The following is a 14028-nucleotide window of genomic DNA, read 5'->3' as shown; positions in this document are numbered from 1 at the left end:
CTGCCCTTAAATATTTCCAGGGACAGTACTTTTATTCATTTAGGTTAAATCACAGTGTGATGATGTAAGGAAAGGGGAGAGGGAAAGGATGCCTGGGTAAGTGGCTTTACATCAGATAGTCACTAAGGATTAGCCAGAAGTGAAAAAGCTGAGCCCTGGTAGAACAAAGGCAGCTCAGGTGAAAAGCTCTCTGCGGCTCTCTAGAAAAAAGGAGTGGAGACTTTAGTACAGTCCTTTAAGTGGAAAGAATGACAAGGCTAGAAAAGGAAAATGTTATTGATGAACCAGACAAAACTGAAGCAGAGAGGCTGCAAATGTCAGAGTGCATATGCAGTATTTGGAGAGAAGGTCCCTGGAGGTAAAAGCATGTGCCCAGCAGAGAGTATTTAGAATACTAAAAATCCCACCCAAAATCCAACAATAAGGAAAAAACAATAACAGGAATTATTATACAGCCTTCTAATCTTATATTAATCTTCTACTGTTCAGAGATAAACAGCAAGTATTTTAGAAATCCTACTGCAAAGCATCAGACTATTTGCTGGAATGATCAGTGTCCATCTCAGCTCAAGCTATAAAGTGAACACCCAAAGGAAGAATGCACTGGGAATTTTTCAAGAGCCTGGACAGGAGATAACAGAGTGAAAGTTCAGCACAGGTCTTCTGAGCCTGGGAAACATTGGATTTCTCCTTTCTTCTTAAAGAGGAAAAATACAGGGAGAGAATTGTTACGAGCCTTTTGTACTGGGTCTGGCTGGAATGTTAACTTTCCCGGCAGCAGCCCATACAGTGCCGTACTCTGTACTTGTAGCTGGAACAGCAGTGTTATCACACCAGTGTTGTGTCTACTGCTGAGCAGCAGTGGCACAGCATTGGGCCTTTCTCTAACCCTCCTAGGGGGTGGGCAAAAAGTGAGGAGAGAAACATCACTAGGGCAGCTGACCTAAACCAATCAAAGGGATATTCCATACCATGTGGTGTCACACTCAGCAATAAAAGGTGGAAACAGGAAGAAGAGGGGAGGGGTGGGCTCTCGTTGGGAAAATGTCGGTCCTCCTCTCGAACACCGGCTGCATGCGTTGAGGCCCTGCTTCAAGGACGTGGTCAATCATCACTCATTTGTGGGAAGTAGAGAGTAATTTCTTTCCTCTGCACTTCCATATAGCCTTCATTTATTTTGTTTGTTTTCCTTCCTTCGTTTTATTTTTCCTTTTCCCCTCCCTTTTCCCCTTTCCCTTTTTATTTCCCCTTAGTTAAATTGTTTAGTTCATGGTAGTCTTTATTTAATTATTATAATTATTTCCCTTTAATTAAATTATCCTTATCTCAACCCGTGAGTTGTTCTTTGCTTTACTTCTCCCCCTCCTCATCTAAAGGAGGTGGAGTGAGAGAGAGGTTGTGGGGTTTAGCTGCCCAGCACGGTAAAACCACCACACCTTTCAGCGAAGCACATCTTAAAACCTTGTGTTACACTTTTCGCACTCAGTTGACTGTGTTCTACAGCATTACTAGAACCCTCTACTCATTTCATTCTTTTTCATTTCTTACTAAAAAAATTTAGCATTTTACAGGAAGCAGACAAGAAGTAGAGATGAACAAAACTTCAGAGCATCCCACATCACTAGTTCATATCTCAATATGTAGCCAAGGCAAGATGATTCTCTGAAATGCCTCTACAAACACAGCAGAAATTCCAGTTTTGGCTTTTAAAATTTATTTTAAATTTCCACAAAACTGTTTATACACCTTAGATTGACGTTCAAGAAGAAAAAACCCACAGGCTAGCTTTTTTTTTTTTGTGTGTGTGTGGAATTCCCACATTTCAGAGGATCCCTGCTTACCTTACATTTGGCTCAGTTGACCTCATTCTTGGCTCAAGCTCCTATGGCCACAAGGACCAACTCACATTCCCTCTCTCCTTTCTCTCCTTCCCCAGGGGCTGCTCAGTTAATTTTGAGGAATTTCCCCAGCCTCCCTGAATTTGTCTGAAACTTTGGGACATAGAAATTTTCACCACTACTGGTGGAAAAATGTTTAATTATTTACAGGCTCTCCAACTCTCGTAGAGATTGTGCAGAGACGTGTAAGAAACCAGAGTGCAGAAAAACAGATACTACTCTGAAAACAACAGCAACAACAAACATCACTGTGCCACCAATAATTCAACTGACATACAAATTAGCACTGCAGTGAAGGCATAATTAAGAAGTTTAATACGTTTAGTTTTGGTTATTCTATCTGATCCCCCCTCAGGCACAAGTATTTTCACATCTAATAGGAGAAAGTCATGATCACACAGGCTTTATTTACATTTTAATTAAGTACCTACTTCCTAAACATTTATCCTATTTGTAAAGGGGTTATGTTACAAATTCGTAATAACCAAGCAGTTAAACAAAAGTCTGCATTACTCAAAAGACAAGATAAGAGACAACCTATTCATATAGTCAGGCATTTCATTAAAAATACTGAACCTAAATTCAATGGCAAGGTTATATTGAAATAAAACCAAAATTTTCAAGATTTACCTTCCCATTCTGTTGGAAAGTCACCCATCTCATACTGATAAGCTTGCCGATTTATTGCTTCTACAAATCTTCTCTCTGGTATGATCTGCCCTATAGCAAAAAAAAAAGGGGGGGAGGACAGTTAAATATACACATATACAATATTTAAATTGTTGACTATACTATTGTTTTGAAATAATTCTTCTTACACAAGTGTAACGATGGCTGCAGGATAAAAATGAAGGATTAAAATACTGGGCAGACAATTACCATCTCCCATAGAAGCCTATCTGAAATTCTATTTTATTAATTTTAACAGAAGCTTGCATGTTTTATAGTTCAGTTGGATTACTAATGACAAATATATTTCAAGTCAAACTGTCCACCTCAGCCTATCCCTCTCTTTGAGGATGCTTCTCTGAGGCAAGTTTCCGTTCAGCTTTCCATCACCCGTTTTCTCCTTCAGTCGGACATTTTCCACGCCTTCGCTGGTGAAGAATCAGAAACTTGAAACTGCCCTAGAGTCAAAAACCAGCACAGTTGATTCACTGGTGAGCTTTGCCCAGCAGCCAGGCCACATCAATCCTATTGGTGGCAACTGCTCTGTGCACAAGTCTTTTTGCATGCACTTGAAAACTGAATATTTTCTGTATTAAAAAATGAAAACCATTAGGCATATCCCTGATAGTAAACATTCGATACATTATAAGAGGAGCCAGTGTGGAGAACCACGACCTACACCTTTTCCATAGATTCTACTATACCCAAAAAGGTAAAATTAATGTTTGACTGATGATATGGCAGTACATCTGCTGTATACCATGCTAATGTACAGAAGAATATATGGTGTATATTTCAGATTGAAAAAAAAACATTTAAAATATTTTTAACCACTAAGCTTTCACTTGTGAGAGAGCATTGTAATGTTTTTAAATTAACAGATACTGGGAAATATGTGGAAGTTCCCCACTCTTTACAGACAAAAAAAAAAACGCCTAACATTTCCCAGGCTTTTTCTCCTAGCACTGAGGCTGCTATGGAGAAATTTGACATGGTGAGGAAACAATGAAAGAAGTAACTGTATAAAGTATGTGTTTTTCATAATGAAAGTCAGTACTGACAATTAACCCATCACTGATTAACAGCTGAAGTGCATTCTATTGTTCATTATCAAGTATTTAATACAGCAGAATAATAAGAATTTGTATAGATATTGCAATTCTTTTTCTAAGTACCTTCTTTAGCTTATACTATCTCTTTTTACCTTTATACAATGTATCAGTTTTGGTGGCTTCTGTATCTAACATTTTTACTGTTTCAGAGATGCATGCTCAGGTAAAGAAAATACAGTGTTTTGTGCCTTCATCACCAAGATTAATTTTTTATCAGTGTTAAAAGATACATGTTTTATATTTATTTGTTTTATAAATACACGGTTTGTATATGCTGGTTACATTATGCTTCATACACTTGCTTAAAATAATTTCTTTTCAACAATACTGAGGATAAATCATTTTAACAACCTTTTCTTTACCTATTAAGCAAAAGAGAGATACAGACTTATTTTCTCCCTATTGGGAAGATTTCCAGAAAAAACTTAAGATCTATCTAATTAGGCCAGATCCTATAGAAGTCTTGGAATTAACACTCTTCTCCATTGTTGGATAGTCACTACATTTTACTGTGAGCACAGAATCACTTTGAAAACTGTCCATTATTTCAGTCCTACGCAGGTATTAATAACACAGTGAGTAAAATAACATAAGAAAAAGTAAAGAAGGAATGTATTTTTCAACCTGCTACCTCAAACTGTGATTGAAGTTACATCTTTAGTTCAGAATATATTTTGTTTGAGAATGTATAATCTACTTTTAACATACAAAGCTTTGCATTGTGCTGCAAGCTTTTGTAAGACACATTTAAAAAAAAAATCATTTCCTGCATTCCACAGTCAAATCATATTGGAGAGCCAAACTCACAAAATTATTTCTTAAATATGTTATTTTGAAGAATGATTGCATAGTAGTGCTGGTGGCTTTTACATCTCTCTGCATTTGTAATGCACTTACAACACTGACTTCAACTGTTGGATTTGTATACTTTCTTACTGTACATACTTCCTCTAAGCCTTTCTGTCCCAGTTTTTCTAAAAGCCAGTGTGATGACTTTAATTTCTATTAAAGCTTGAAAACTAAAGTGTTTAACAGGCATTATGTAGCCTGCTGACATGAGGGGCTAGCAAATGGCTTAATGGATTACCTTTAAATTTCTACAGCCTTCTCTACAGACAAAAAATATGGTTAACTGTAGACATATGCAGATGTTATGAAATGAATATTTTAATACTTCAATGTATTCTAGGGAAGGGTCCCTCTCCTAGAAACAAAAAATACTAGTAATTTTCACTGCAACCACTAAACCCCACCTGTACTAAAAAAAAAAAAAAAAAGAAGAACCCTTTATATCAAAATGCAAAATGAAGTTGAATAATGAATAATACCAAGCTTGTGTTTTTCTGTAATTTGAAGGAAAATTATTTCCATATCAGTTTCTTAAAACAATATATATATTATTTGAAAGATATCTAGTAGCCCTAAATGGATTTTCACAGTTTATAAAAGTGTTATTTGAAACTTATTTCAACTTTTAAGAGTAGCAAGTGAGACCACAGGCTACTTCATTCTGTGGTTCTGATTTCCATTAACCTCAAGAGAACAACGATCAATCAGTCAATCAAATTAATCAATCAATTCCAGTTTTACAGTGTTACAGGACCAACCAATACTAAACTTGTGTTGATTGAGCAAGTCCACAGAAGCTGGAATTACCTGGTACTTGGAGCCAGAATCATGATTTTAATTTTATTTTTTTGCTATTTTTATTTTGCTGTTCATCTTACATTTATCAACAATAAATTTGGATTTATTCAAATAAATCCAAATAGAGTTCATTGCAAAGGAAGATGGGTTTCTTCAGATTTCTATTGAAGGTTTCAAGTCAGGACAATTGTTTACACTTTTGGGAACACATACTGTCAAAGGAAAAAGCTTCCCGTGCTCCCCAGTACCTTTTTCCTAAAAGAAATGCCAGCTGACATTGTCAGCATCCTAACCATGCTGTCTTAGTATTACTTCTTATTTTTTATCAACTGCAGATTCAACAATCCTACACTATGTACCGAAACTATTGTTCCTACCTTACTCTGATGTTCTACAGCACTTTCAACTAACGTCCAACAAGATAGCAACAGTTTGCCATGTTTGATTCACTTGATTAGGAGATATCTTTCCAATAACATTCATTAAGTATTCTTCATATCCCACAAATAATGTGTTTGACATTGTACAAAAAGATTAAGGGTAGGTTCACATTGCAACAAAAACTAAAGATAGCCAAGCTAGTTTTAAGTGATTTACCTTACATACCAGAAATTACCTATTCACAGTAAATTCAGAGCTTTTTCGAACTCAGAAAGAAGATGGGAGAAATGATCAACCCTCCAGACACCTGACCAAGCAATTAACACTAGCACAAATACTCTACATTTACCAAAGCCTCTGGTCAATATACCTTAAAAAATATGGCCCAAGTAGTTTAACGCAGATGAAATCAGACTTATGGGCCTTATGGTCTCTTACAGGAGAGAAAGCTTTTTGCTTTTGTTTCAGTTGTCAGAATGTACTTGCAGTCACCAGAGAAGACATCAAATTTTAAAGCTGAATTTAGATGAGGGAACGTTAGCTTTGCTAGAGACATGTCCCTGCCCTGTATGTTTTGTCAGAAACAGATATGAGTGTAACAGCCACACACAGACTTTACTTCTCCATTGAAATTTCCATTGATGATGAATTTTCACATCTTGACGGAATCCACTGTCAGTTTCTCAATGAAAAGGATATGTAAATAAATAAACTTCAAAAGCTTTTCTAGGATGGACTGTTGGTACTCCAGATAAGTTCTCACTCTTGTAAATGTGACCAGTGCTACTATTTCAACAGCGTTATAGTGTAGCTAGCCAAAATGTTAACTTAACAAACCCTACTCTAAATATCATCGAGATGTTGCCCTTCTTATAAGCATATACTGAGAATTTAAGTTTTTGCAAACAAGGTCTACTGTCCAACAGTCCGTGAATTGATAACTGATCCATCACAATGTTTAGGTACTTGGCAAGGAAACAAAAAACAAACCTACATCAAGAAGAAAGATCACACATTATTCTTTGAAAGAAGAGCCATACTGTTTATTTCTGAGAAGAGAGTGCAAGAAAATTGTTTGCTGGCAAATAGAAAAATTATTTAGTAACATCCTTGCTGGAGTCATGTACAGCTATAACAAAATTAAATGCCTTATCCTCTTACATAGTGCCTTACAGAACAGTGCCTTGCAAGTGGGCAAAACTCAGTCCTGCACTACTTAACCCAATCTTAACATGATTAATACTGTAATGTGAATAATACTGTAAGGTTTTCTACCTTACATGAATAATACTATAAGGTAACCAGGTCTACAGGGATTCATTCGAATTTCAAACACCAATTTGTATCTTTTGTCCACTAACCAGAATGATTTTGACAGTGTTAGCTTCTCTGTTTCTCTTTTTCTCTGTATTTAGAGAAATCCTGCGTATGCACCTGAACTGCCTTTATTTTTTTTCCTTTGTACACTCTGTCACAGAGGCCAAGTAACCTAAGGCCTTGGATAAGCTTGTTCAATCTGTATGTCTACAAGTTACATTGTTATTAATTCTCACTACTGGTATAAAAATCCCAAATACATCAACATACATCAGCATGCATTACAGTCACTTCTGGACTGCAGTCCCCAGACACCCCAACTTCATAGCACTGGTCACCTACTGCCTTTTGATAAAGAGGATATACTGCACGTTGTTAAGCAGCAAAGCTTATTTACCTTATATTCTGAGGACATCTGCTCATCTGAGGTATTAGTTTAATGGATCTGGTGTGGCACGAATTGTTTGATTTAAGTACTTCTACAGATTTTGGTTGCTGGGCTGGATTTGAATTTGTCAATTGTTAACATATAGTCCCTGCCTATTTGTCCAGAACTCTGACTCTTTAATTTATAAGTAATTGTTTCTGTCACATTGTTCTTGAGGACGCAGATACCATCACTATTCTTGAGGATACAAGTAGCATCACATATAGTACATGTATACCAATACCTTAGAAATCTATGTCATAGACAACGATGAAACTGTACTGCTTTTTATCTTTGATGCCCGTGCTACTGAAGGAAAAAAAAGAAGGAAAACAAAAGCAAACAAAACCAAACACACAACAGGAAAAAACAACAACAAACACTACTCTCATAAAAGGGTAGTTAATTAACAGTAAAAAAATATACAAATAGCAGTAAAAAAGATAAAAACTCTCTCTTTGGTAATCAGAGTATTTTTTCAGAGCACTTAGGAATAAAGGGATTATAAATCAAATGAAGACATCCATTCTGAAGTATCACAAATTCCTTCTAAGCAGCAAAACTAAATTCACATAATAACAACAACCAAAAAAAAAAAAAAAAGGAAGTCACAGAATTCTCTGGATCCAGGTGCTCTACAGCATCTTCTTTACAGACAGAAAGGAGAAAAATAAAAAACTAAACTAAACAACAACAAAAATACCACACAAAACCTTAGCCCCAGACAAAAGGACGAAAAAGACCAAATGGTACATTTTCACTGCACTGTAGGTGTTACACTTGGGTAAGCAGACAAATGTGTGCAGACTTTAGGAAGTCCACAGTATCTAAACAGTATGTAACACTCCACTGGTGCAGTGGGAGTAAGAAGCTGGTCCAGTAAAATAATTTAAAAATGCATTATAAAGACAGCAGGAATGGAACTGGAATGCAAAATACAAAATGAGAATATTAAGCATTTGGTGCAGCTACTTCACATTATTTCCCTGAAAGATTAGAAATCGGTGTGCAGTCAGGGATTTGCCTAGGGCTCATACACACTGAGAAATACTTCCACAAAGACCAAACAAGCGATTATGATGATGATTCTATTTTGACTGTCTCATTCTTAAAATAATGGTCAAGAGCTGTACACGGTGCCAATATGCAAAAGTACATGGTGCCAAATGTAGCAGAAGTCTCTGGACAGTAGAATTTGCCCAGAAACAACTCAGAAATTTTATTCACATCTGACTGTCAAGCAGCTAATGATGAGAAGGACAGTTTCACAGTTTCTATGCATGCACATAATCCCTGGCAAACTGGTAGTTGATACTGCAACTCTGACTCTAATGTTGAAAAGCTATGAACTAGTTTTTAAAAAAAACTAATAGATGCAATGCTTCTGCTAATGAGGTCAAAGACGAGCAAAGGGAGAAAAAGGTCACCACAACCACTAATCATTGATAGATTAGGTAGATTAGGTATTACATTTTCTATATATTAAAAATAAACTAGTATTTAATTTTACACTTTATAAAATACAAAAATACTTCTATGATATAACACTACATTATTAAAAATTATACAAAATAAAAAAAATTAAGAGGTAGGCTGCAAAAAATCATCCCGCAAATCCAGGAAGCCTGTTCTGTTGTTATGAATGACTATAAGACTGGCTAGGCTCTGAATACGGCTTAGTTCTCAGCAAGAAATGATCACTTCATAACTCTTTAACTGATAAACCACTATGTAGGAAGAGCAAGATACATGGTAGAGGCTTCCACAGTGAATCTGTACTTTAGCTAACCATAGTTTAGGAGATTATAATGCAAAACTACACTTTTTATGAAGCTTTTACTCCAGATACTCCTCTTATCATTATACACACATTCTTGTTTTAGTAGTATTATTAACAGTAAAAGCAATGGGAGGTAAGCATCCAGAGAAGGGCAACAGAGCTGGTAACAGGGTCACTGTGAGGAGACCCTGAGGACATCTGCATTTCCCAGTCTGGAATAGAGGCTCAGAGGTGGCCTCATTGCTCTCTGCAACTTCCTGAGGAGGGGACATGGAGAGGGAAGTGCTGGTCTCTGCTTCCAGGTCACCAATGTCAGTATTGCAAGGGAACAACTGAAAGCAGCACCAGGGGGTTCAGACTGGACCTGAGGAAAAATATCTTTATAGTGAGGGTGGTCAAATACTGGAACAGCCTTCCTAGTGAGGTAGTTGATGTGCCTGTCAGTGTTCAAGAGGTATTTGGATAAGGCCCTCATTAACACGGTTTTAATTTTGACCTCTTAGGAGAGGTTAGCCAGTTGAACTAGATGATCTTTGAAGGTCCCTTCCAACTGAACTGTTCTATTCTATTTGAAAGCATGACTAATAAATGTAAGCTACGGAAGAGCCAGAAGAAAGCCTTTCCTTCAGCTCCATGAGCTTCTGCTTCAGATGTGATACTGGTATCCTTCTTGCCCTTGAATATAATTTATCCTTTGGTACTATGGACTTGGGTGTTATACAGAATTAGCAACAAATCTTGCTTTGCCTTTCCTTACAAATATAAGTAAGAAATACTGAAACTTCACTTGTGACATCAGCCTGAAACCTCTTTAGGGAAGAAGTCTGCTTTGATGCTCACTTCAGGTCTTATGTAAATATGTGATAACTGTCCTCTGTTTGAACTGCATAGATTCATCCTGTTTTCTGTTTATAAGGACAAAATGAATTCAGACATTCTCATTCTCATTTCTATTCTCTGTACCCAATCTACCATCTTGATTTTAGCTTTTTATTACTTTTTGTCATTGTATGACATTCAAACTGCTCACAGGAGATGCTAGAATTGTGTTTTTCTTTCTAACATTAAAAGTTTATGCTAATAAACTTACAATGCTATGAACAATTATAAGCTGCTGAGCAGTCAAGTTGTATTCACCTATTTCTATGTCAATATATGAACAAAGCATCCTGTGTTTTTTGTTTCCTTTTCAGGAATGACAAATATAACAATCTGAAAAGATGAACCTGCAACTGCACTAGGGATCAGAGTGCGTGGCTTTTATACACGTGTAAGCAAACAGCAGGCTTTCAAAACATAAGGTTAACTCCAGTAACAAAACCTCTTATTGTGGTTTGACTAAGAGGCAAGTTCCTGCACTGGACAATGAGATTTAAAAGCTCTCTGCTGAATGCCCATTGTCACTCTAGTCTCCCAGCATGACATATCAAAACCTGGCCCCATTTCTTGTTCATTAAAAGCCTTGCACATTGTACCTCATTAAAGCAGCACAAAGCCCAACAACTTTATATGACACCTTTAAAAAGAATTTCTGTTTTGTAAACGAATCTATAACAAATGTACTAGAAATAGGCAACATCACAGTTGTTTTTGCAACAAAAGTCTAAATGATCCTACTTCCTTCAATAGCTGATCAATGTTCAGTGCTTTGCCATGCAGAAGATTTCTCCCAACTGTTCTTTAGTTTTGCTTTGGTCTATCAGATTCAAGAAACCATTTTCTACCAATTACTGTCAAAACGTGAATAAATCCAGGAATAAAGTACTGAATGTTTTCTGTAAATGTATGAAGAATGGCTTAAAATGGGAATTTAGCATGTATAAAGGGAATTTAGCAAGCAGACAGAAAGCGTACAATAACTTGTACTCTATAAATAAAAACATAATGCAGGAAGATAAACAAAGGGCAGTCATGCAGGGAAGAGAAATGGGCAAATGACAGCAAGGGTATGAATTGTAAATGAAATGAAATGAAAAGAAAGTTACAGCTGTGGAGAACATCAATTAAGCAATATGACCCAACACAGCAGTGTTACAGTCTGGTTTGGATGATTAATTATATTTCAATTATAAGTCATTTACAAACTCTCATTTGCCTTTTTTTTTTTTTTTCCAAAATAAATGGAATTATTACAGCTAGCTTAGCTGCACATACACTCTCGAGAAGCTAATGTGATTGCTGCTGTGTTTTGTTTTTTTTTAAGCAAGTTTTAATAAATTTTACAAAAGGATTACTGGTTTGAGATTTGCAAAGAAAATTCAGTCACATACAAGGTCTGAACACAATTACAACTAATACAGTGCATAGTACTTGAAGGACTAGAGAACACTTGTATTCCACTTTATTTTGTTTTTCATTGCAGAGTATAGGGGAGTCAACATGAGCACAACTTCTGAAGGAATGTTAGCCAACAGAGTAACTTGTCCTTTGAGATATATTACCCATATCAGATATATGTCTATGCTACAGGCATTTCTTTTACATAGCACTAAAAACGACTTTGTCCTACAATTTATATGCTACTTATTCTACCATGTAAGTTACAAAATTATGCTTTGCAGCTGCGCGTGTACTATTCATATACTCCAAGACAGAACATTTGAGAACATATGAGAAGGTATATATAAAGGATCTAGTCCTTTCACCAACAGAAGTCTCACAAATACAGGCTCAAACCAAAAAAAAAAAAAAGGGGTGGATGCAGATACAGCAATGTAACACAACAATAAATAATAATAAGTAAATAAATAATAAACTCCTACAGTAGTTAAGTTGCTTACTCCCACCTGCAAAGTAATTAGACAAATCCTTCAAAGTCTGCATCTCAGCTAGATGTGAACAGAGTTCCTAATATTTGAGGCACAGAAGGTGGGGGTGGGCCCCATCTAAATGTGCCAATGTGACTCTGAAGTTGGTGGTGCAGTCTGAAATCTGTTTGTACAGTCTGAGTACAATCTGACTGAGCTACTTACTGACCCTCTCTGCAAATGCCACTGTCAACTTAAGACATGCTGAATTCTGTTTGAAAAAACTCTCTCAGGTGAAGTAAGGTTACTTCATCCAGCAGGTCATTTAAGATTCTTCATGAGTTATAATACGGCTTTGGGGAGAAAACAAGAAATATTTACTGCTGTGAAAACCTGAGGCTTTGGGAAAGAAAGGGGGTAGGGGAAATTAGAGAACAGGGCCTAAACACAGTGTGGTCCTCACACAATACCACCTAGGAGATTGCTTCTTTTTGTGAGATGAGGAAGCAATTTCTAATTAGAGAAGTGAATGCAGCATGACCCTCAGCAAGCAAATGGTTTGCAGAAGTATCTGCTAAGTGTAGCCTACTAGAGTCAAGAGGAAAACTACGCATCTTAAAGCAAACGAAACACCTAACAAAGACTGAAATAAAAGCAGATAATGGTAGAGTCTGCCAGGATTGCCCCGAAAGAAAACACTTTCCATTTCATCATGCAGCTGAGTCTAACAGGAAGTTTTGTACTTTTATAAAATAACCCGCATGGCAATGAAGTGCCTTGTGAGATGAGACAGTCAGGATCAATGCAACCCAGTAAAGTGACAACACTGACTGCCTTTCCCCATCAGCTCTCGGATAAAGCAGCCGAGAAGGCTGTGAAGAGGTACGTACTGACATGAAAAATGACATTACTCCACCAAATCCAGGTGTACCCACAGGGGCATTGCCACCTGAGAATACAGGCACTTTATTAACAGCTGAAGAGTGAGATCTTGCAACCATCTTTTGCACATTTTATTCGTGTTATATAGAAAATATTGAAGTTTGTTTGAAAATAATTTACATTGAACTAATAGCTCAAAATGCTATCACAAAATTTTCCATGCTTCAAACTACCAATGTTAGGTCGAACAAACATGTTGCAGCAATGATTTCAAATACAACTACGTTACCATCACTTATTTCCAAAATGAAGGTTTAAATTTTTACTCAGGTAAACTAACTGAACCTTACACACTAAGCAAATCATATATTGTAAGAAAACAATTATTACTGAAAAGGGCTTTAAGACAGTATATATACTACCATGACATGGATATACAACTTAAATTCAAAACTGTTATCTCAGTTCTAATAAACAGAGGATATACCCAATCCTTTGCAATTTATATTAATTATTATAAAAAGCTGTGTAGACACTTAATAGGCCATAAAACTTCCCAGTTTTATTCTTGCATCCTAATTTACAAATAAAATGTATGAGAGTTGAAAAAGAGTTGCTTAAAATAACATATCTAAAAGAGAGTGCACACAAGTTTAGGATCAACTTTCTAAATGTATTTCTGATTCACCAGTTTGACACTTGACACGAGTTCAATACGACTTACATTCACCAGCCCTGTAGCTTGCTTTACTTTCAAGTTTGTTTATACTTAAATTTCTTGAGTGTTTTTTCACATCGTCACTAAACATACTCAGCTACAGAAGCCAAAAGGAAAAAAAGGATTGAAAGCATAATTTGTAATATGCTCATTAAAAGACTGCTATGATAATGCTTATAGAAACTTAATTATCATTAGTATGGTTAAGATGTACTTCCATACCATTAATGCTGAAAGTCAGCAGTGTGCATAATATAGTCATTTGTTATATATGGAACCAAAAATCTTTACTTGGTTAGAGTTATAAGAAAAGCAAGTGTTTCCAAGGTAACTGGTACCTTCTCGGTACCTTTTAAAATTTTTAATTAAATCAAATAATGCTTTCTAAAAAGTACAGCTGTTTAGTGGATAGGCATTGACATTGCAGAATCTTTCAAAAGCTGAAAAAAT

At 36.2% G+C, this 14028-nt stretch overlaps 1 protein-coding gene across 1 annotated transcript in view; it reads right to left on the bottom strand.

Moving 5' to 3' along the window:
* The window catches only part of NDUFAF2 (NADH:ubiquinone oxidoreductase complex assembly factor 2), a 58611-nt gene that overhangs the window by 18685 nt on the left and 25898 nt on the right, over positions 1-14028 (bottom strand). The window contains exon 2 of the mRNA XM_084504111.1: positions 2529-2618. Coding sequence (XP_084360237.1) covers positions 2529-2618 — 90 coding nt within the window. The remainder of the gene's footprint in view (positions 1-2528; positions 2619-14028) is intronic.

This window comes from Aythya ferina (assembly GCF_964211825.1).
Source record: "Aythya ferina genome assembly, chromosome: Z".
NCBI lineage: Eukaryota > Metazoa > Chordata > Aves > Anseriformes > Anatidae > Aythya > Aythya ferina.
Note: the sequence above shows the minus strand (reverse complement) of the source record. Positions and strands in the feature narration are given on the sequence as shown.